The following is a 21,952-nucleotide window of genomic DNA, read 5'->3' as shown; positions in this document are numbered from 1 at the left end:
AACTGCTGTTCAGCTCTGCAAGATGCCACTGTCTGCTTTGCACCGAAGAACTGATGACCTGGGACAGATCAGTTGGTAGAGCATAAGACTCTTAATCACAGGGTTGTGGGTTCAATTCCTGTGTTGGGCAAAAGATTCCTGCATTGCAGGGGGTATAATAATAATAATAATAATAATAATAATAATAATAATAATAATAAATTTATTTATACCCCACCCTTCTGGCTGGGTTTCCCCTACCACTCTGGGTGGCTCCCAACAAAATATTAATAATAATTTTTAAAAGTGAAAAAAGATCAAACATTAAAAACTTCCCTAAACAGGGCTGCCTTCAGATGTCTTCTAAAAGCCAGATAGTTCTTTATTTCCTTGACATCTTTGCAGTGAAATAAAAAATTTAAGGTCATATATATATATATATATATATATATGCTTTCGTAGATTTTCACGGGTACAGGAATGCAGGTTTTGGTGTCTTCGGGTGTCTTCCCGTGTAAGAGTCGGGGTGTCTGTGCGACGTTTCGACGAGGTCTCACTCGTCATCTTCAGGCTGGTGCTTTCCAGTAACAAGAAGCCGAAAGCACCAGCCTGAAGATGACGAGTGAGACCTCGTCGAAACGTCGCCCAGACACCCCGACTCTTACACGGGAAGACACCCGAAGACACCAAAACCTGCATTCCTGTACCCGTGAAAATCTACGAAAGCAAATATATATATATATATATATATATAATGTTAGGGACGCGGGTGGCGCTGCGGGCTAAAGCCTCAGCGCCTAGGGCTTGCCGATCGAAAGGTCGGCGGTTCGAATCCCCGCGGCGGGGTGCGCTCCCGCTGCTCGGTCCCAGCGCCTGCCCACCTAGCAGTTCGAAAGCACCCCCGGGGGCAAGTAGATAAATAGGTACCGCTTACCAGCGGGAAGGTAAACGGCGTTCCGTGTGCGGCTCTGGCTCGCCAGAGCAGCGTTGTCACGCTGGCCACGTGACCCGGAAGTGTCTTCGGACAGCGCTGGCCCCCGGCCAATAGATGTGAGATGGGCGCACAAACCCCAGAGTCTGTCAAGACTGGCCCGTTCGGGCAGGGGTACCTTTACCTTTACCTTTATATATAATGTTCATAAATGTACCAAGCAAACATGTACATAAATATATAAACCACATGTCTGAAGCAGCCCTGAAACCATTTTGTCTCTCAAACTGACCAAATGATTTCTCTGCAAGGTCAAGGAAAATGGAAAAGCCTCCCCATTGTCTTTTCATTTTCATTCACAAATCCTGTCTTAAGGGTATGTCTGTGTATGAATAGGGTGAGCCTGTGACCTGGCTCAGGAACTAAGTATTTACCCAGGCTCCCCAGGGTATCCAATCAAGTAAGCATTAACAGGTACCCTGCCAGACAGGAGGTAAACAACGCGCTCAGATTTCTGTTGTAGACCGTCCTTTCTGTGATGTATGTTAGGTATTTCTGGGGGTGGTCTTGGACTCCAGGGCTGGCCATTTAAAATGTCTATATAAGGGCTGGCACACCTTTGTTCGGGGTTGTCCTCCTCCTGCGTGTGAAGGGGGCACCCTGTTGTAACAGTTTAATAAAGATCAGGCTTACTAGCTGCTTTGCTTCTCAATATTCTCTGGTTGGCCTCTCTTGTTTTCTCTGACCGATGGCGAACCTACAAAGGACTCTATAAGGGCTCTTGTGTCCCCCATAAGGGAATAAGGGCAGATTTTCGTTTATTACAGCAGTTATTCTTGCTGCCTCAAGCATGTCGTTCTCACCCTCTGCTAAGCCTTCTTTTATAACTGTCCTTTTGGTAGTCCCAGCTCTTCCTCCGGTGTCTAATGACAGAAGTATGTGCATTTAAATCCACCAAAGAAACAGAGGATTAAGCTTTGTGAAAGAGCATTTGCGCATTTGTGGACCAACCTTCTATTTGCATTGCTTGGTCTGACAGACCGCCCCACCTGCAAGAGCTCAGGTGAGATCAGTGAACATTTGAGGGTGCAGAAAAGCTTCCTTGTTAGGAAGTTTATTTATTGGGACTTCAACTTTTGCAGCTGTTGTTAAAGTTCTTGGTGCAAAACAACAAAGCAAGGGACCAGGGCCGGATTGGGGTTTGGTGTGGCCCTCAGCTCCTGAAGGTAATGGGGCCCTTTCTATGTCCAGCTGTCCTTTGTCAACAACAAATTGTAGCTGTTTTTTGTGTTGAATATATGCTATGTGGTCATTTATGGACCTAATAGGTATTTAAAGCCATTTGTACATAATAAAATACGTATTTTATCAAAGTAATTGTTGAACTGAAATACAATTAAGAAGAAGTATATTAATAGTGAAATAATTATTAAGCTCTAACTTAAAATGATTGGGGGCCCATGACTTACATCATTGGAGCCTACACAACACAAAACACGGTTGCTTGTATGTAGGTTTTATTTTATCTGGTTTTTATCTTATATTTTGGAAATGTACATCCAGTTTTTCCCCCTTTTAATTTTTTTGGGGGCCTTTAGGCACCAGGCAAAAACGTTCCTTTTTAACCAGGCCTTTGGTTGATGCCCTTGTAAAATGTGGGTTTTTTGGGGGGGCGTTATTGGGTTGTTGTTTTTGATTCTATATTTTGTGGTTTTATATTTTGATTTTGTTCTGTGAACTGTCTTGAGACCTCCAGGTATAGGGCGGTATATAAATTCTAAATCTAATACTAATACTAATACTACTAATAATAATAATTTCTGCAGCATCCTGCACTAACTGCAGTTTCCAGATCAAATACAGTGGAAACCCCACTAAGAGCACATAGGAAATGCAGGGTGCGTTTCTGGACTCACCCAAACAACCAATTTATTGAGCATTTATCCTGATCTGCTTGCACAAAACTTACATGGAGGTGAGACTACGCCTTGGCTGCGCATCTGTTTGCGGTTATGGGCAGGTTATACAACATTGAGCATTCATCCCGATTTCCTTGTGCTGTGTTTATACATCTTCCCACATATGATGTTATCTGTTCATCTCACGCTTCTCAGGGCATTTCAGTCACTTTCCCAGCTGCAGAAAAGTCCTTTGAAAAAGCGGATTTGTTGCGCTAAGCTGACACAACCCACTTCAGTGACGCAAAACTAATTTTCCAGTTGTGCGCTTGAATCATTCCTGCAAAAGCACCTTTTGCTCATTCCTAGAAACCCCTGTTAGGGGACGCAGGTGGCGCTGTGGGTTAAAGCCTCAGCGCCTAGGGCTTGCCGATCGAAAGGTCGGCAGTTCGAATCCCCGCGGCGGGGTGCGCTCCCGCTGCTCAGTCCCAGCGCCTGCCAACCTAGCAGTTCGAAAGCACCCCCGGGTGCAAGTAGATAAATAGGTACCGCTCACCAGCGGGAAGGTAAACGGCGTTCCGTGTGCTGCGCTGGCTCGCCAGATGCAGCTTTGTCACGCTGGCCACGTGACCCGGAAGTGTCTCCGGACAGCGCTGGCCCCCGGCCTCTTGAGTGAGATGGGCGCACAAACCCCAGAGTCTGTCAAGACTGGCCCGCTCGGGCAGGGGTACCTTTACCTTTACCTTTAGAAACCCCTGTTGGGAGCTTCATGCAGGAACTCAATAATCCTGGCTCTCCACGTTTGAGTACAGTGGTACCTCAGGTTACATACGCTTCAGGTTACAGACTCCGCTAACCCAGAAATAGTGCTTCAGGTTAAGAACTTTGCTTCAGGTTGAGAACAGAAATCATGCTCTGGCAGCACGGCAGCAGCAGGAGGCCCCATTAGCTAAAGTGGTGCTTCAGGTTAAGAACAGTTTCAGGTTAAGAACGGACCTCCGGAACGAATTAAGTACTTAACCCGAGGTACCACTGTAGCTTCAAATGCAGCGAGGTCATTTTCTCCTGCCGCATCTCACGTTGCCTTTGCGCATTCCTGTACATGCCAGAGAGGGAGCGCAGAGGTCTCTGGCATTCAAACTGCGGCTGCGAGTTTCTCCCTCTAGTGGTTATTGGGCTGCAAACAAAGCGCTCAGCCCTCCTAAAGAACGCAGGTAGTTTAGGCAGCGTGTTCTCCAAGTTATCATCGCAATCAAATTAATGCAGCACCATGGGGCTTTGCAGAGGCAGTCTGAGCCAGCCTTTCTCTCCAAAACCTCTCCCTGCCTGCCCTATTAATTTACTCCATTTAGACCATGGGTAGGCAAACTAAGGCCCGGGGGCCAATTCCGGCCCAATCGCCTTCTAAATCCAGCCCACGGACGGTCCGGGAATTAGCGTGTTTTTACATGAGTAGAATGTGTGCATTTATTTAGCATGCATCTTTGGGTTATTTGTGGGGCATAGGAATTTGTTCAATTCCCCCCCAAATATAGTCCGGCCCCCCACAAGGTCTGAGGGACAGTGGACCGGCCCCCTGCTGGAAAAGTTTGCTGACCCCTGAACTAAGGCATGGGTAGGCAAACTAAGACCCAGGGGCTGGATCTGGCCCAATCACCTTCTAAATCCAGCCCATGGACAGTCCGGGAATCAGTGTGTTTTTGCATGAGTAGAATGTGCTTTTATTTATAATAATAATAATAATAATTTATTATTTATACCCCGCCCATCTGGCTGGGTCTCCCCAGCCACTCTGGGCGGCTTCCACAGAAACCAAAAAACACTAAAATATCATACATTAAAAGCTTCCCTGAATAGGGCCGCCTTAAGATGTTTTCTGAATGTCAGGTAGTTTTCCATCACCTTGACATCCGATGGGAGGGCATTCCACAGGGCGGGCGCCACCACCGAAAAGGCCCTCTGCCTGGTTCCCTGTAGCTTCGCTTCTCGCAATGAGGGAACCGCCAGAAGGCCCTCGGCGCTGGACCTCTCTCCACCTGTGTTTCCCCAGTAACCAGGACTCGGAGGCCTACGGTCGCCATCTGCGGAGGCAAAGAATAAAAATTACAGCTAGTAGGCACTTGTTATTTATTTTAATTGGTGTACCCCACTTCTCACCACTTGAGTCTCAAAGCAGTCTCCTTTCCATCTATTGCCACAAATGGTCTATTTCCCTTCTAAAGCCACCCAAGCTATCCTATGGTTGCGAATTCCGTACAGTGGTGAAGCTAGCTTCACCGGCGCCCGGAGCGGCGGCCATGCCGTGCACCTGGTGGGGGGGGGGAGCGTCTCCACCCCCATCGTTCTGCCCGGACACTGAGGTCCAGCTCCAAGGGCCTTCTGGCGGTTCCCTCACTACAAGAAGCCAAGTTACAAGAATCAGGCAGAGGGCCTTCTCGGTAGTGGCACCCACCCTGTGGAACGCCCTCCCACCAGATGTCAAAGAGCAAAACAAGTTCCAGACTTTTAGAAGACATCTGAAGGCAGCCCTATTTAGGGAAGCTTTTAATGTTTGGTGCATTACTGTACAGTGGTACCTCGCAAGACGAATGCCTCGCAAGACAAAAAACTCGCTAGACGAAAGGTTTTTTTGTTTTTTGAGCTGCTTCGCAAGACGATTTTCCCTACGGGCTTGCTTCGCAAGACGGAAACGTCTTGCAAGTTTGTTTCCTTTTTCTTAACACCGTTAATACAATTCCGACTTGACTTCGAGGAGCAACTCATAGAACGCGGTGTGGTAGCCTTTTTTGAGGTTTTTGAAGACTTTGGTGATTTTTGAAGCTTTTCCAAAACTTTCCCGACACCGTGCTTCGCAAGACGAAAAAAATCACAAGACGACAAAACTTGCGGAACGAATTAATTTCGTCTTGCGAGGCACCACTGTATTTTAATATTTTGTTGGAAGCCGCCCAGAGTATGTAACCTGAGGTACCACTGTACAAGGTTGGACTCCACTCCAGATTCGTTCCAATCCTCTTTTAAAGCCACCCACGCCGGGGGACCATCACTGCATCCTGTGGGAAGGAGTTCCATAGTTTAACTCCACAAACCTGATGAGAACCAAAAAGGCGCATTGTGCAAATGGGTGAAACATGGTCAAATTTGCCCTGGAAACCCCCAAAAATAGGAACAAAGAAGACAAACACGGTAGCACCAGCCCATATTTATTTAGCTGCATTTACGTTACATGAAAAATTTACCACTGTTCGTTGAAGGTACCACAGTAGGAGGGGGACTGGCAAGGAACATTTTTAAAAATGGAGTAAAGCACTTTTTTTGTGGGGAGATCTCGGGTCATTTCCAAGTCAGCTTGGGAGAACATGCCTGAAGTTGTATTTTCGAACTCAGCTGTACCAAACTGTGTCCCCTGGCATTGCTTCAAACTCCCATCAGCCCCCAGCCAACATGGCGGCTGGTCAGGAGTGATGGGGAGTTATAGCGCAATATCTGCAGGGCAACATTAGCCATCCTTGGTGTAACTTGATGCCTAAATTTCACTTGCCCACATAATCTATGCAGGTGAGACTGGTCCAACTGCAATTTCACCCCTCTCCTCCCAAACATGGCTCCCTCTGTGGTCAGTATGGAATTGATTAAATTGTGCGGGAACTGGTACCCAATTTTTATCATGTTCCTCTCTGTTTTCCTCCCTCTGCCGGGCTGCAAGCTCTCGCTTCAAGACTGCAAACCGCCTCGAACGGAAAAAAGCAACATATCAGTGCAAAAGAAAATAAGTTAAATAAATAAGACTTGAAGACAGTGCTGATTCCCTCCTGTGCAAAATGGTTGATCTTTCTATTCCACTGGATTAACTTTTTAAAAAAACAACCCCTTTTGAAAACCACCAATCAATCTTCGGCACCGAATAATTAAATACAGTAACAATAAAGAACATACAACAATTTTTCCTCAAAGCTATTTTAAACCACGCTGGTTTCCTCCTGGTTCACCAGAAGTATGGGGGAAAAAATCTCTCTGGAACAGAAGAACCATGTAGAATGAAATAAGTCTGTGCCTGTTTTGTAAATTTGGTGCTGTGAACATCAAACCCTGATTGTCTCTGCTGTATTAAATGGGTGCTAGCTCATGCAAGGCTGTGGGAATCGGATGTGCTACACTGAATTCCCTTTCAGCTAAGCCAGGCTTCCTCAAACTCGGCCCTCCAGATGTTCTGAGACTACAATTCCCATCATCCCTGACCACTGGTTCTGCTAGCTAGGGATCATGGGAGTTGTAGGCCAAAAAAACATCTGGAGGGCCAAGTTTGAGGAAGCCTGAGCCAAGTCCTAATACTGGAATGTCCCCCACTTCAAGGAAAATCAGCTGGCCACGGGTGGGGCCTGCCTGGAACAACTCTTTCTGCTAGGAGGCCTACAAGACCTTCCAGCAGAAAGAGTTCAAGGTCTTGTGTGGTCCACCTGGACTCTGATGGATGTACACCTGTTTCCATTAAACACTGGAGGGATGTGGAACCTGTGACCTTCCAGATCTTGTTTGGAGCTCCAACTCCCATCCGCCCCAGCCACAATGGCCTGGGATGATGGGAGATGTAGTCCCAGGAACATTTGGAGGGCCACAGGTCCCCCACCTCCGATTTCAAGCATTTGCATGAAGCCAGCCGTGTGCGAATGAGCAATGGCAGCAGATTCGTCACAGTAGATCGGGATAGCCAAAATGATGCTCTGCAGATGTTGTGGACTCCAACCCTCATCAGCCTGGCCGAGGCGTGCTTTAGTTCAACAACATCTGGAGAGCAACGTCGCTGGCTCCAGTTTGTAAGCAGACGACAACCCAGGCTTCCCCGCAAGACTTAGGTTGCCCGTTTATACTTTGGTTTCTGCAGAGCCCTGGATCTGTGGTGATCTCAAATCAAGACGTCAACTGGGTTCCCCTTTCTTAGACCCAAAACACATCTCTCCTAGGTTTTCTGGGCTGTGATGGTCACCACAGAACTATCAGGGCTGGCCTTCGTAAACAAGAACAGGTTAAGAACAGGGGGGCGGCATTCCTGTTCTCAAGTAATGCCCAGTGGATAAGGACAGGATCGCGACTAAATCCAGTGCTATACTACAGTTGGGTTAGCGTGACCTTATTTCCCTGTGCATGGCTGCCGACAGGGTGGAACCACAAGATTGCTCCGCGTGGTCCCAATCCTTTGGGGCTGACTATCAAATTGGCTGGCTTTGTTGTTGCTGCGGTGCAAGAACTTTATATTTCTCACGGTAGCTGAAAAGGGGAGTCTTAATAATCCTCATCGATTCCGAAGGAAGGATCCCACACTGAGGTCATAACGAGTTTGAGGTATCCCATTACTCTTCCTTGTTGTTTTCCTGCAAATCGCTCTCTGCCCGTAACTTTTGGCTGTTGACTTCATTGTATTTCAACCAGTGTAGTATTTCCTCAGGAAGTTCAGGAGACTCCACCTATAAGAGCAGAGAAAGAAAGGGATATTATGCCATATACCGTATTTTTCGCTCTATAACACGCACCATAACATGCACATAGTTTTTAGAGGAGGAAAACAAGAAAAAAAATATTCTAAACGAAACAGTGGATGTATGATTTTTGTGGTTCATGCTGTGGCCACAGACATGTGATCTGACAGTGAGTTTGGAGTAGCCCAATGCAAAAATCCTGAGGATCCATGTGGATCCATGCTTTGTAACCACGTTTTTGCACCACTGCGACCCCAGGCAACAGTGGGTGCGTGATTTTTTTGGTGCAAGATGTAGCCATGGACATGCTATGTGATCTGATGGTGAATTTGGGGTGACCCAGTGCAAAAATCCTGAGGATCCATGTGGATCCATGCTTTGTAACCACGTTTTAAGTGGGGAGGGAAGGAAAAGCACTCAAGGGACAAGGAGCACGCATGGGGTGTGTGGAGAAGGATGCTGCTAATAATGCTATTTAGCGAGCTGAGTGGGGAGGAGAGAGCCTGCTTGCTTTAAAGGAGCCAACTGGACAGGAGCCGCTTAAAGACCTCACCTGGAGTACTGTGTCCAGTTCTGGGCACCACAGTTCAAGGACACTGACAAACTGGAGCGTGTCCAGAGGAGGGCAACCAAAATGGTCAAAGGCCTGGAAACGATGCCTTATGAGGAACGGCTAAGGGAGCTGGGCATGTTTAGCCTGGAGAAGAGGAGGTTAAGGGGTGATATGATAGCCATGTTCAAATATATAAAAGGATGTCATATAGAGGAGGGAGAAAGGTTGTTTTCTGCTGCTCCAGAGAAGCGGACACGGAGCAATGGATCCAAACTACAAGAAAGAAGATTCCACCTAACCATTAGGAAGAACTTCCTGACAGTAAGAGCTGTTTGACAGTGGAATTTGCTGCCAAGGAGTGTGGTGGAGTCTCCTACTTTGGAGGTCTTTAAGCAGAGGCTTGACAACCATATGTCAGGAGTGCTCTGATGGTGTTTCCTGCTAGGTACGGGGTTGGACTCAATGGCCCTTGTGGTCTCTTCCAACTCTATGATTCTATGAAAGTTCTTGCACTGCTTACACTCCCGCTTTGCTCCTTTAAAGCAAGCAGGCTCTCTGTCCCTCTCTCCTCCCCACTCAGCGGCTCTTCTCCCGTTCTGCTGTTTCAAAGCGAGCCACGGAGGAGGGAAGGAAGGGGAACCATGGATCCTCTGCTCACGACTGCAGCAGATCCCCCCAGCCACCCGTAGGCATTCCCTCCATAACACGCACAGACATTTCCCCTTACTTTCTAGGAGGAAAAAAGTGAGTGTTATGGTGCAAAAAATACGGCATATAACATCTTCATGATCTCCCTAAGGTTATAGCGTGCTGTGAATTTACCTCCTTGAAACTAGCGAAAATGCATAAAAGAGGGCCACTGATTTGTTGGAGATGTAAAATAGATGTGGAGTCATACTACCAGACATGGTGGACTTGTGCAATCATTAGCGAATTCTGGGATAATATCTATAATGAATTTAAGAAATTATTCAGACTTACCTTTAACCCCCTCCCCCCACCCAAGATCTTTCTTTTAGGCATTTTACCATTAGAAATTAAGAAAGACACAAGACCGCTGTTTGTGTATGCCCCCACAGAAGCAAGAATTCTTGTGGCAAGGAAGTGGAAAAACAAAACAGTAACTACAATTACAGATTGGCAGATACTCATGTTAGAATATTTACAACTAGCAAAACTGACGGGAAGAGTTAGAGGAGTATTGAACCAGAAAATATTTGGAGAATGGAGAATATTTAAGGATTATGTAAGATCATATTGTACCAACCACACCATATTAGCAGAACTTGAGTGATACTCGTAAACACAACAAATACCGTTTGTGGAATAGATGGGAACAATATTAAAGAATATAAAACTGTGTGGAAAAAACGAAAGTATAAACAGTACAATGAGAATTCATAGTTGTGAACTTTTCCCTTTTCTTGCGAGGAATCCTATTCGGAATAAGGGAATTTCTCTTAAAAAAAGGGAAACATTGACAGCCATGCAAATGACTGGAAGACTCGATTTGTCAGAAGTCTTTTTTATTTAAGTGTTTAATTAAGTATTAATTAGGAAGATTAAGGGGTTTTTTATGTACGTAAATTTGCTTTTTCTATTCTTTTCTCTTAATTGTTTTTTCTTTAATTTTCTTTTTGTAGTATGAGATTGTAAATTCTTTGTATAAGTGTGTAATTTAAATTAATAAATATTTTTTAAAAAAAAGAGCAGAGAAAGAAGATGAACTAGGCCTAGGGGGCAAGGGGTGGCGGAATCCAATATGAATCCGAGGAACAAAAGCTGGTTTTCATGTGGGGAAAAAAAGAAAAAGCAATCCAGTTCTCAAAATCTGATTTCTAAATGTGAAAAAAGAACCAAGTTTGGTTGCGTAATGATGCTAACCACCAGGTTGGGTGCTGTTGTGGGACGGGGAAATAGATTTCCCCTGGATCTGGCCGTTGTACTGGAGGCGAGGGGTTTTCTCAGGTTTGGGGAAACCCTTTACAGCTTCCCCAGGTCCAGGAAACGGATCACAGCTTGCCTGTCTATTTAATAATAATAATAATAATAATAATAATAATAATAATAATAATAATAATTTATACCCCGCTCTCCCCGGCTAGAGCCGGGCTCAGGGCGGCTAACACCAGTAAAAAACACGGTTGGGGGAAAAAAACCCCAATTTAAAATACAGGCTAAAATGCAATTTAAAATACAGCCTCATTTTAAAAGTAGCCGATAAATCAAGACCATAAGGGGAGGGAAAACATAATGGTCAGACTGAGTCCAAACCAAAGGCCAGGTGGAACAGCTCTATCTTGCAGGCCCTGCAAGTCCAGCAGGGCCCTAGTCTTTCGTGACAGAGCGTTCCATCAAGTCGGGGCCAGTGCTGAAAAGGCCCTGGCCCTAGTTGAGACCAATGTAACTACCTTGCGACCTGGGATCTCCAAAATGTTATTATTTGTGGACCTAAAGGTCCTCTGCGGAGCATACCAGGATTTGGACAATGTTGTCGGACGTAGGTAGAAATACAGATACATAAAAGAATGCAAATTTGGCACTGTATCTCTCTGTTTGTTCGCTTAAAGAAGGCGCGAGGGGGGCGCGAGTAATTTTTTTCTGGAAACGTGGCAAGAGGCCATATAAGTTTGGGAACCTCTCTCTAACCACTGTACCACCGCAGCCACTCACTAATTTTTGCAACTCACTGCCGTTCCGCTCAAGATTTCCTCCCTTATATACCTGCCAGCTAAGAGGTCACTTCAAGAAATTGACAAGGCAAGCTTGAGTCCACCAACATTTTAAGTATGGAAGCGAGAGCTGGACCATAAAGAAGGCTGATCGCCGAAGAATGGATGCTTTTGAATTCTGGTGCTGGAGGAGACTCTTGAGAGTCCCTTGGACTGCAAGAAGATCAAACCTCTCCATTCTTAAGGAAATCAGCCCTGAGTGCTCACTGGAAGGACAGATCCTGAACCTGAGACTTCAATACTTTGGCCACCTCATGAGAAGAGAAGACTCTCTGGAAAAGACCCTGATGTTGGGAAAGATGGAGGGCACAAGGAGAAGGGGACGACAGAGGACGAGATGGTGGGACAGTGTTCTGGAAGTCACCAGCATGAGTTTGACCAAACTGCGGGAGGCAGTGGAAGACAGAAGTGCCTGGCGTGCTCTGGTCCAGGGGGTCACGAAGAGTCGGACACGACTAAACAACAAGAAACCTGGTGTCGGACACGACTAAACAACAATAAACCAGGGTGGATAAAAATCAATGATTTAAAAAATAATAATTAATTTTTAAATTATTATTATTTAAATCAGATTTTTAAAATAAAATGCTTTCGGAGGAAAAATCTTTCTAAAGATAGTTTTCTATTTAAGTTACATTATAGTCCAAAGGCTATTCATCAGGAAACAAGTTTTTCATGTGTATGGTAAAACTCAGTCTAAGTTTTTTTTAATTAATTGTTTAACTGCATCAGTTAACAAACATGGATGCTATGTTATTGCTTTAGTTAAATATTTTTTAAAAATTGTTATTAAGGAAATGATTATTTTTCTCCTTCCAATAAAGTACAGCAGAAAAGTTGTCCAAATATAAACAGTTAACTTATTAAACCTCACAATAATTTCATAATTATCTGTCTACGTATTTCTTATAGTATAACCAAATAAGTAATTTTTTATATTACTGTAAAAACTACTCTGAAAGTTTATTATTCCAAAAATTGAAACCTTCATCGGGTTGTTAAATATTAAGATTACACCAGCAAGAACGAGTCTTTCTGGGGGAAAAAAAAAGATTAAAATAAAGTCTTACTGACTAGTGATTTAAATCAAGCCTTACTGACTAGGGTTTCAAATCTTGATCTAAATCGTGATTTAAATTGATGTGATTGAAATCAAATCCACCCTGCCTGTTAAGTCTTTATGGTGTAGTAAGACTGTTTGGTGACACCAGCCACGAAATTAAAAGACGCCTGCTTCTTGGGAGAAAAGCGATGACAAACCTAGACAGCATCTTAAAAAGTAGAGACATCACCTTGCCAACAAAGGTCTGTATAGTTAAAGCTATGGTTTTCCCAGTAGTGATGTATGGAAGTGAGAGCTGGACCATAAAGAAGGCTGATCGCCGAAGAATGGATGCTTTGAATTCTGGTGCTGGAGGAGACTCTTGGGAGTCCCATGGACTGCAAGAAGATCAAACCTCTCCATTCTTAAGGAAATCAGCCCTGACTGCTCCCTGGAAGGACAGATCCTGAAGCTGAGGCTCCAAGACTTTGGTGACCTCATGAGAATAGAAGACTCCCTGGAAAAGACCCTGATGTTGGGAAAGATGGAGGGCACAAGGAGAAGGGGACGACAGAGGACGAGATGGTGGGACAATGTTCTCGAAGCTACTAACATGTGTTTGACCAAACTGTGGGAGGCAGTGGAAGACAGGAGTGCCTGGAGTGCTCTGGTCCATGGGGTCACGAAGAGTCGGACACGACTAAACGACTAAACAACAACAAAGACTGTTTGCTGTTTCTATAATCCTATGTTGCAGATTCCTGTCAATCCACTGGGACACAGCAACTCACATATGGGTAGAACAGGGACATGTGCATAAGAGTGAGCATGCAATGGTATTCTCCCCTGAGCATCTTCCAAGAGCCTTATTAATGCAAATTCTCCTTGCCAGAAGCTCTGTAAATTACATAGCTGGCTCATTTGTTAACTACTGGTGATTAGAAGGTTGTTTGTCTTCTCCTATGTATTCTACTTTTCTGCTCATGGTGATATCAGGGAGCTCATGGTTTGTCCCTGACATGCTAGCTTTCTAGGTGAAAGGCATTCATGGGTGGCAGAATTTTAATCTTTAATTATACAGGGTTTACACAATGCTTTGTCATTAAAAGCAGAGGTCAGCAAAAGAACATTTTTCATGTATGGAATAACGGCGGCCAGAATTTTAGCAGCAAGAAATTGGAAAAACACGGAAGATTGGCAGATCCTAATGGTAGAATATCTGCAGCTAGCGAAAGCAAAAGGAAGAGTAAGAGGCCAGCCAAAACAAAAAGTCTATAAGGATTGGAGAATCTTTAAAGAATCTTTAGACAACTATGGACTAAAAGGAAACATCTTGGCAGAATTAGACTGGTCCCTGTATTGTATAAATAGAAGTTCGTAAGGAGGTAAAAAGAAACTATATAAGAAATATGTAACTGTGCGGTATAAAGTAATGGATAAAGTACAGTGAGATTAATTGGAAGTCATTTTTAATTTTCTTCTCTATAAGTTTTATAATTGTTTTCAGTACCAGGAGTATCTATGATGATAGTTATATTAATCTTGTTTTATAGTGTGGTGGTTTGTTTGATTCTTCTGTTATTTGTTTGTTTGATTGTATGTTTGTTTACTTGTTTGTCCGTCTGTTTTTTCATAATTGTATTTATTTTAAATATACACCCACACACCCACACCCACACAGGTCGGCAACCTAAGGCCCATGTGCCGGAAGCGGCCCCTGAGCTGCCCGTTCAGTGAGTCCCCGCGTGCTGCACTAAACTGTTGCAGCGTGGCGCGGGGGCTCTCTTACGCGGCTCCGGAAATTGCTTCTGTGCATGCCCAGACACTGGAAATCGCATCTACACATGTCCGCAGAACCGGAAATTGCTTCTGCACATGCCCAGATGCCAAAAATTGCTCCTGCGCAGGCACGATTTCCAAGGTCTGGGCATGCGCAGAAGCAATTTCCGGTGTCACACTCATCAGCCAAGCCCACGGAGGATCTCCACGGGAGTGATCCGGCCTTTGCCCAGTAAGCCTTGTCGACCCCTGATCAAAACCTCTAAGATGTTACACAAAACGTAATACGTGCGTTATAAATGCTGATGGAATCAGGTGTCAAGGACACGCTTCCCTGAAAATGTTCCAATTAAAAATCAGCCGCTGTTCCGGTTTGTGAATGTTCTTTGGAATCCAAACATCCGACGAGGCTTCTGATTAGCTGTGGGAGCCTCCTGCAGCCAATCGGAAGCTGCGCTTTGGTTTCCGAACGTTTTGGAAGTCGAACGGACTTCCGGAACGGATTCCATTCGACTTCCTTAAATTTTTTTTTTTTAAAATTAACATATAAAACACATACATATACATTTACACAATACACATACACAACACACTACCTAATTTTCATAACATAAAACATTACTACATTACTCTATATAATACCTACCTATACTGTACATTTCAACATACCTACACACCTACCCCACACAGACACCCACCAAGTGACTTGACTTCCAGCTGTTCTTGTTACGCTACTTTATTTTCCCAACTAGCTTAAACACATTTCATTATTTCTTTAATCTCTTCTTCTATCTTGACTTTACTCTCCTTTCACTCTAATCCTTTTCTGGATTCACTCAGTATCTGTCAGAAATCCTACTTTTTCCACACAAATTTTGATGTATTCCTTAAAGATAGCCCACTCCTTATTCACTTTTTGTACCATATCTCCTCTTATCCTCCCTGTTAGTTCGGCAATATGGAAGTATTCCATCATTTTAGATAACCAGTCTGTTTTAGTTGGGACGCTGCTGCTTTTCCAATTTTTGGCAATCAATAACCTTGCTGCCGTAGTTGCATACATAAATATTCTGTTTGACTTCCAAGATACGACTGTATACATTAAAAAAAGGCCAGCAGGATTTTAGCATGTTTGGATCCTAATGACGCAGCCGTGCTTGTCATAGTGGGTATAATTACGGCCTCTTTACCCATGCCATTGGGGACGCAGGTGGCGCTGTGGGTTAAACCACAGAGCCTAGGACTTGCCGATCAGAAGGTTGGCGGTTCGAATCCCTGCGACGGTTTGAGCTCCCATTGCTCAGTCCCTGCTCCTGCCAACCTAGCAGTTCGAAAGCACGTCAAAGTGCAAGTAGATAAATAGGTACCACTCTGGTGGGAAGGTAAACGGTGTTTCCTTGCGCTGCTGTGGTTCGCCAGAAGCGGCTTAGTCATGCTGGCCACATGACCCGGAAGCTGTACGCCGGCTCCCTCGGCAAGTAAAGCGAGATGAGTGCCACAATCCCAGAGTCGGCCACGACTGGACCTAATGGTCAGGGGTCCCTTTACCTTTACCCATCCCATTGGAAGGTGGTGGACTCTCTGTGATCCTGTTCTCACACCTCCCAACCACCTGCCCCAATGGGAAACCTGCAAGCGGAATTCAACCACAAAAGCATGTTCTCTCCTCCCATGACTTCCAACGACTCGTATTCAGAAACCTTGCTGCCTCCGACGAAGCTGAATGTTGGAAGACCTTTATCTCGGTTGGCTTCCAAACTGGATTTTAAATAACTTTTATTTTTACGTATGGAAGCATTCTTAATTGTTCTAATTGTTTTCATATATGGAACCGGGTAATTGTCTTTTACTGCTGATGCTTTTTATTGCGAAACTGCCTCCAGATATTTTATGGAAAGGGAGTCATAAATGGAATTAAATAAGGTTCAGGGCAGACAAGAGGAGGTTACTCCTTCACTCAAAATCTGGTTAATCTATGGAAATTGCACGCCACCAATTCGAAAGGCATGTGCCAGCGAATTCAGCTTAGCCAGGGCGGAAATACGGACTGTCTAATTTAAAGTTTCCATCTCCTCAGACAATTCAACATGCATGGGGACATAAGAAGAATTCTTCTGTGTGGATTTGTCTAGCCCTCTTTTAAAAGCTGGTGGCCAGCATTGTCTCTTGTGGCAGGGAGTTCCATAGATAAAACTATGGAAACCACTCTGTGCTAATTCCTCTACAGTGGCTGGGCCTAGGCAGCTACCTATGATGGCGGCCTTTTGCTGTAATTGAAGGAAATCAGCCCTGAGTGCTCACTGGAAGGACAGACCGTGAAGCTGAGGCTCCAAGACTTTGGCCACCTCAGGAGAAGAGAAGACTCCCTGGAAAAGACCCTGATGTTGGGAAAGACTGAGGGCACAAGGAGAAGGGGACGACAGAGGACGAGATGGTGGGACAGTGTTCTCAAAGCTACCAGCATGAATGACTAAACAACAACAACTGGGGTGTGCGGTCGCTTCTGTTACCGTTATAAATTTTCTGCATCTTTATTTGTGATCTTCTTATTATGATTTATGCCAAAATAGTTCAGTTTGATTGTGCTTTTTTTGGGGGGGGGGAGGGCCTTCTCAGTAGTGGCGCCTCCCTGTGGAACACCCTCCCGTCAGATGTCAAGGAGATAAAGGACTACGCGACTTTTAGGAGACACTTGTATTGGGACGTTTCTCACGTTTGACATTTTCGTACATGCTGGAAGCTGCCCCAGAGTGGATGTCATGCCCAACCTAGGCGTACACTGTTCTCCCACCCTTCCTTTCAATCCCCACAACACCCTGTGAGGCAGGTTAGGCCAAGAGTCGGCTCTAGGTCACCCAGCGCGAAACTCTTAATCTCTGGGTTGTGGGTTTGAGCCCCACATTAAGCCAAACAGTCCAGCGTTTGGAGACCCAGAATCCAAGATTCTATTGTACAAAGGCAGGTTTGATGGCAATGCTCTCCCTTGCATCGTTGGAAATAATAATAATAATAATAATATCTTTATTGTCATTGCCCCCTTCGGGGACAACAAAATTACTTGACTGCTCCATAAAAACACTAATTAAACAATACAATATAATACAGCAAGGGAGATTAAATGACTTTCAAAGTCCAGGCTTCCCATTCAGGGCCGAGATCGCTCTGGAGAAGAAGCTGTTCCTAAGACGGCTCGTTCTTGTCTTCATCGTCCTGTATCTCCGTCCCGACGGCAGGAGCTCGAAGAGACAGTGACCAGGATGTGATGGCTCTTTTACTATGTCCAGTGCCTTCCTATGGCACCTTGTGGCATAAATCTGCTCTAAGGTGGAGAGTGGGCAGCCAACAATGCTCTCTGCTGCCTTAACAACCCTGCACAACCCCATCCTGTCCCGGGTAGTGCAGCTTCCGTACCACACACATAAGCCATAAGTGAGCACGCTCTCAATGGCACAGTGATAGAAGGCAAGCAGCAGTTTCTGCGGAAGATGGTTTTTCCTTAGAATTCTCAAAAAGTACAGTCTCTGCTGCGCCTTCTTCACAAGCCCCCTTGTGTTGACACTCCAGGACAGATCCTCTTGTAATTCAATGCCCAAAAATCTGAACGTTGTTACCCTCTCCAAATATCTGAGATTGCTGGTTTCTGCAAACAAGAGAGTGGGAACCAGCTTGCAGACTTCCCTCCGCCAGGAGAATAGGATGCAGGGGTTATTGAGCTGCTGGGCCCGAGATGCAGATGTTCTTGGGCAGACACTATCTGCCAGGCACAGTTACGGATTTACAGAAGCCGTCCCGGTTTCTGATTTGATCCCAGAACGTCCCATTTTTCCATAGGATGTCCCAATCTTTATCGGAGATATGATACAATACGATAACCTTTATTGTCATTGTCCCATACAGAACAACGAAATTGAAAAAATCTACATAAGACATTCAAAACCCAACAAGCCTGCCATCCCAGCCTGATTAACCCCCTAAAAACTCTGATACCCCATAATTAAATACAATAGACTCCCATAGAGACTACCTTACACTGCTTTTAAAACCAAAATCGCATTTGGGTAGAAACTGTTTCTCAGGCGGCTAGTCCTGGTCTTTATAACCCTGTAGCTTCTTCCAGGAGGCAGAAGCTGAAAGAGATCATTTCCGGGGTGCGCACTATCCTGCGCTATCTCTGCAGCTTTCTTATGGCACCTGGAAGCGTAAATTTGATCCAAGGTGGGAAGAGTGCACCCAAATATTCTCTCCGTAGTCTTTACAACCCTGGGCAGGATATGTCAGAGGTTATGGAGTTGTGCAGTGCTCCCCCCCCCACTAAAAAAATGTTTAGGGGTACTCTCATTTTCCTACTCATATTGAAATACTGCCCCTCAATGAGGCCAAACTTATTGGATTCACAAAATGTTTAGGGGTACGCGTACCCCTGCGTCCCACCAGAAAAAAGCAGTGGAGTTATGTGACTCCATCAGCCAAGGATATAAGTAACTCTACAATCTTTAGAAAACATCTGTATAGCTTTATAGAATAATTAAGCCAGGCGCCAGGCAAAAGCATTCACCTTTAACCAGGCCTTTGGTCAACTGTCATCCAAGGCCCCTTGTTAAATGTGTTGGGGAAGGGGAGAGTTATCAGGCTACTTTTATTTTATGTATTTTGTGTTTTTATGCTGTGCTTTTATCCTGTGAACTGCACCTGAGACCTGCAGGCATAGGGCAGTGTACAAATTTAATAAATAATAATAAATAATAACATTACGTTTTTATGTTAAGTTGGAAGCCACTCAAAGTGGCAATCTTTCGTAATATGGTGCTCTGTGGGAGGCCAAAATTTGGCACCTCAAAGGGATCTTCTGAATCATAGAAATGTACCGTCTAACATTTATCTGATGAAAATTGGGACATCCTATTCCATAATAATAATAATAATTTTATTATTTATAACCCGCCCGCCTCTGACGAGCCACTCTGGGTGGCTCCCAACATATTTAATTTTTAATGTTTTGTTATGTTTTTATATAACTTCCCTGAACAGGGCTGCCTTTATAGATTGTATTGTTTTCTCCTTGGCTCAAGGGTTGCATTATTCCATACCCTCCAATATTTTCTCTGATGAAAATAGGGACATACTAAGGAAAAGCAGGACATTCTGGGATCAGATCAGGAACCGGGACGGCTTCTGTAAATCCAGGACTGTCCCTGGAAAATAGGGACACGTGGAGGGTCTGTAAAAACCATTCCAACCGGCCTACTATTCCCCAAGTCTTCCTGAATAGTGAATTTCTAGGGGCCTGCAATATACTTCTTCAGGTGACCCAAGAAAGACCAAGCGGAGGAGCTTAAAAAATTAGGAATCTGCTTATTTCCCTACCACTGTAATGCACTGCTCCAGATGTTGTACCATTTCTAATCACACTTCCATTTCTTATAGATTGCACTGTATCGTATTGCAGTTTGCACTCCACAGAATCCCAAATTGCAATACGGTATAATTCAATATAAGAAACAAATGAAACAGTGGAAATACTGTGGCAGAAATACTGCGAGGCGTTCTACGTAGGGCTGCCTCTGAAAAAAGTTTGGAAACTTCAGCTGGTACAGAATTCAGCAGCTGGGTTGCTCACCGGACTGGCAAGACGGTTTGAGCATATTACACTGATCCTGGTCCCACTGCACTGGCTACCAATTAGTTTCTGGGCCCAATTCAAAGTGCTGGTTTTGACCTGTAAAGCCTTAAATGACTCAGGACCGCAATACCTCAAGGACCGCCTCTTTCCGTAATAACATACCCAGACCCTGAGATCATCTTCTGAGGCCCTTCTTCATGTGCCTCCTCCTCGAGAGGTCCAGAGGGTGGCAACATGAAAACGGGGCCTTCTCTGCAGTGGCTCCCTGCCTGTGGAATGCTCTCTCCAGGGAAGTTCACCTGACACCCTCATTATACACCTTTAGGCCTTAGGCAAAACATTCCTTTCTAACCAGGCCTTTGGTTGATCCGATTTACATCCTTTGCCTTTTAAAAATGTGTGTGTTTTTTAATGGGGGAGTGCTATTGGACTGTTGTTTTTATTTTTATTAGGTATTTTATGGTTTTATATCTTGATCTTATTCTGTGAACTGCCCTAAGACCCCCCGGGGGGAAAGCGGTATATAAATTCAGTAAGACAAACAAACAAACAAATAACGGTGCTAAATGTTTAGGTTTAGTGAATTATTAGGATCCGAAGAACAATTTTGCACCCACTCGGCCTGCCCTAGCCCTTGGACGTAGCCAAGATTTCTTTTTCTTTTTTGGAGCGGGGGTTGCAGGATTTTGTTGGGGGGGGGCAGATCCACAAATATCACTGAAAAGCACCCCATTATCTGAGGTTCAGGGACGTGGGACAGCAGGTCGGCGGTTTGAATCCCCGCGATGGGGTGAGCTCCCGTTGCTCGGTTCCAGCTCCTGCCAACCTAGCAGTTCGAAAGCACACCAGTGCAAGTAGATAAATAGGTACCGCTCTGGCGGGAAGGTAAACAGCGTTTCCGTGCGCTGCTCTGGTTCGCCAGAAGCGGCTTAGTCGCTGTACGCCGGCTCCCTCGGCCAATAAAGCGAGATGAGCACTGCAACCCCAGAGTCCTCCGTGACTGGACCTAATGGTGGTCAGGGGTCCCTCTACCTTTACCTGAGGTTCTGCCCCAACCCCAAAAGAAGCTCAGCAACTTTGGCTGCCCCCCAAGAACCCAAATCCGGGCTAAGCTCATTCCCCCACCCGGATCCGACTCACCTTCCTGCGGCAGAGGATCTCGACGGCTTGCGCGGGGCTGGCCCCCACCACGTGCAGCCGGACGTGGAGCACGGCGCACACGAAGCCGTCCCGTGCGCGCACGAAGCGCTGCTCCAGGACGAAGGCGCGCGCGTCCCAGCCCAGCAGCCTGGTGCGCACGTCGAAGCGCTCGAGCAGGTGCAGCGAGCGGCGGTAGCGGCACGTCGAGGCGGCCAGCACCGTGTGCGCGCCTAAGCCCCGGACGGCGCGCAGCAGCCCGCAGCGGGTGAGGTGCGCCAGGCGCGCCAGGTCCGCCTCGCGCGGGTAGCGCGCGTTGTTCATGTGCACCAGGCAGTCGAGGTCCGACGGCAGCACCCGGCTGGCGAAGCTCTGCTCCTCCAGCAAGTCCCACACCGTGGGCAGCGCCCAGCGCGCGTACAGCAGCGTCACGGGCACCCGCAGCAGGTACCAGCCGTCCAGCAGGGCGAACAGGGCGGCCAAGGCCCCCAGAGCCCACGCCAGCTCCGCCATGGCGCAAAGGGAAGAGCTGGGCGCGCCGTCGAGGCGGTGCTTGCAGAGGACCCCTTGACGCGCGCGCGTGGGAAGCTGCGCTTGCAGCCGTCTTGCAAAGCCGGCGCCGGGGAGCGAAGGTCACCGGCACGGCTCCTCCTCCTCTTCCTTCTGCCGTCTTCCGCCCTCCTCTTCCATTGCGCGCCGAGCCGCCTCTCCGGCTTCCTGCGGAGGTTCAGCGTCGTCCTCGGCCGGCCTTATGTAACGATGATGCTGCTTGCTCGCTTGCACGAGCCTTGCTGAACAGCTCCCCCT

General features: G+C 45.9%; 1 protein-coding gene across 1 annotated transcript; it reads right to left on the bottom strand.

Annotated features, from left to right (window-relative positions):
* Positions 1-5,992: 5,992 nt before the first annotated feature.
* THEM6 (thioesterase superfamily member 6) lies at positions 5,993-21,948 on the bottom strand. The gene is made up of 2 exons (XM_082235956.1): positions 21,149-21,948; positions 5,993-8,270 (listed from the first exon to the last, which is right to left on the bottom strand). Exons 1-2 carry the CDS (start codon positions 21,656-21,658, stop codon positions 8,157-8,159), a joined length of 624 nt encoding a protein of 207 aa, XP_082092082.1. The 5' UTR covers positions 21,659-21,948; the 3' UTR covers positions 5,993-8,156.
* Positions 21,949-21,952: the final 4 nt, after the last annotated feature.

The sequence above is a fragment of the Podarcis vaucheri genome, assembly GCF_965113315.1.
Source record: "Podarcis vaucheri genome assembly, chromosome: 8".
NCBI classification, from domain to species: domain Eukaryota; kingdom Metazoa; phylum Chordata; class Lepidosauria; order Squamata; family Lacertidae; genus Podarcis; species Podarcis vaucheri.
Note: the sequence above shows the minus strand (reverse complement) of the source record. Positions and strands in the feature narration are given on the sequence as shown.

Excerpts from the sequence above, each read along its gene's own strand:
- THEM6 (XM_082235956.1), bottom strand. The coding sequence starts at position 21,658 with ATGGCGGAGCTGGCGTGGGCTCTGGGGGCCTTGGCCGCCCTGTTCGCC. Across the intron at positions 8,271-21,148 it reads AGATCCTCTGCCGCAGGAAG|GTGGAGTCTCCTGAACTTCC; the intron begins GTGAGTCGGATC and ends CTGCTCTTATAG.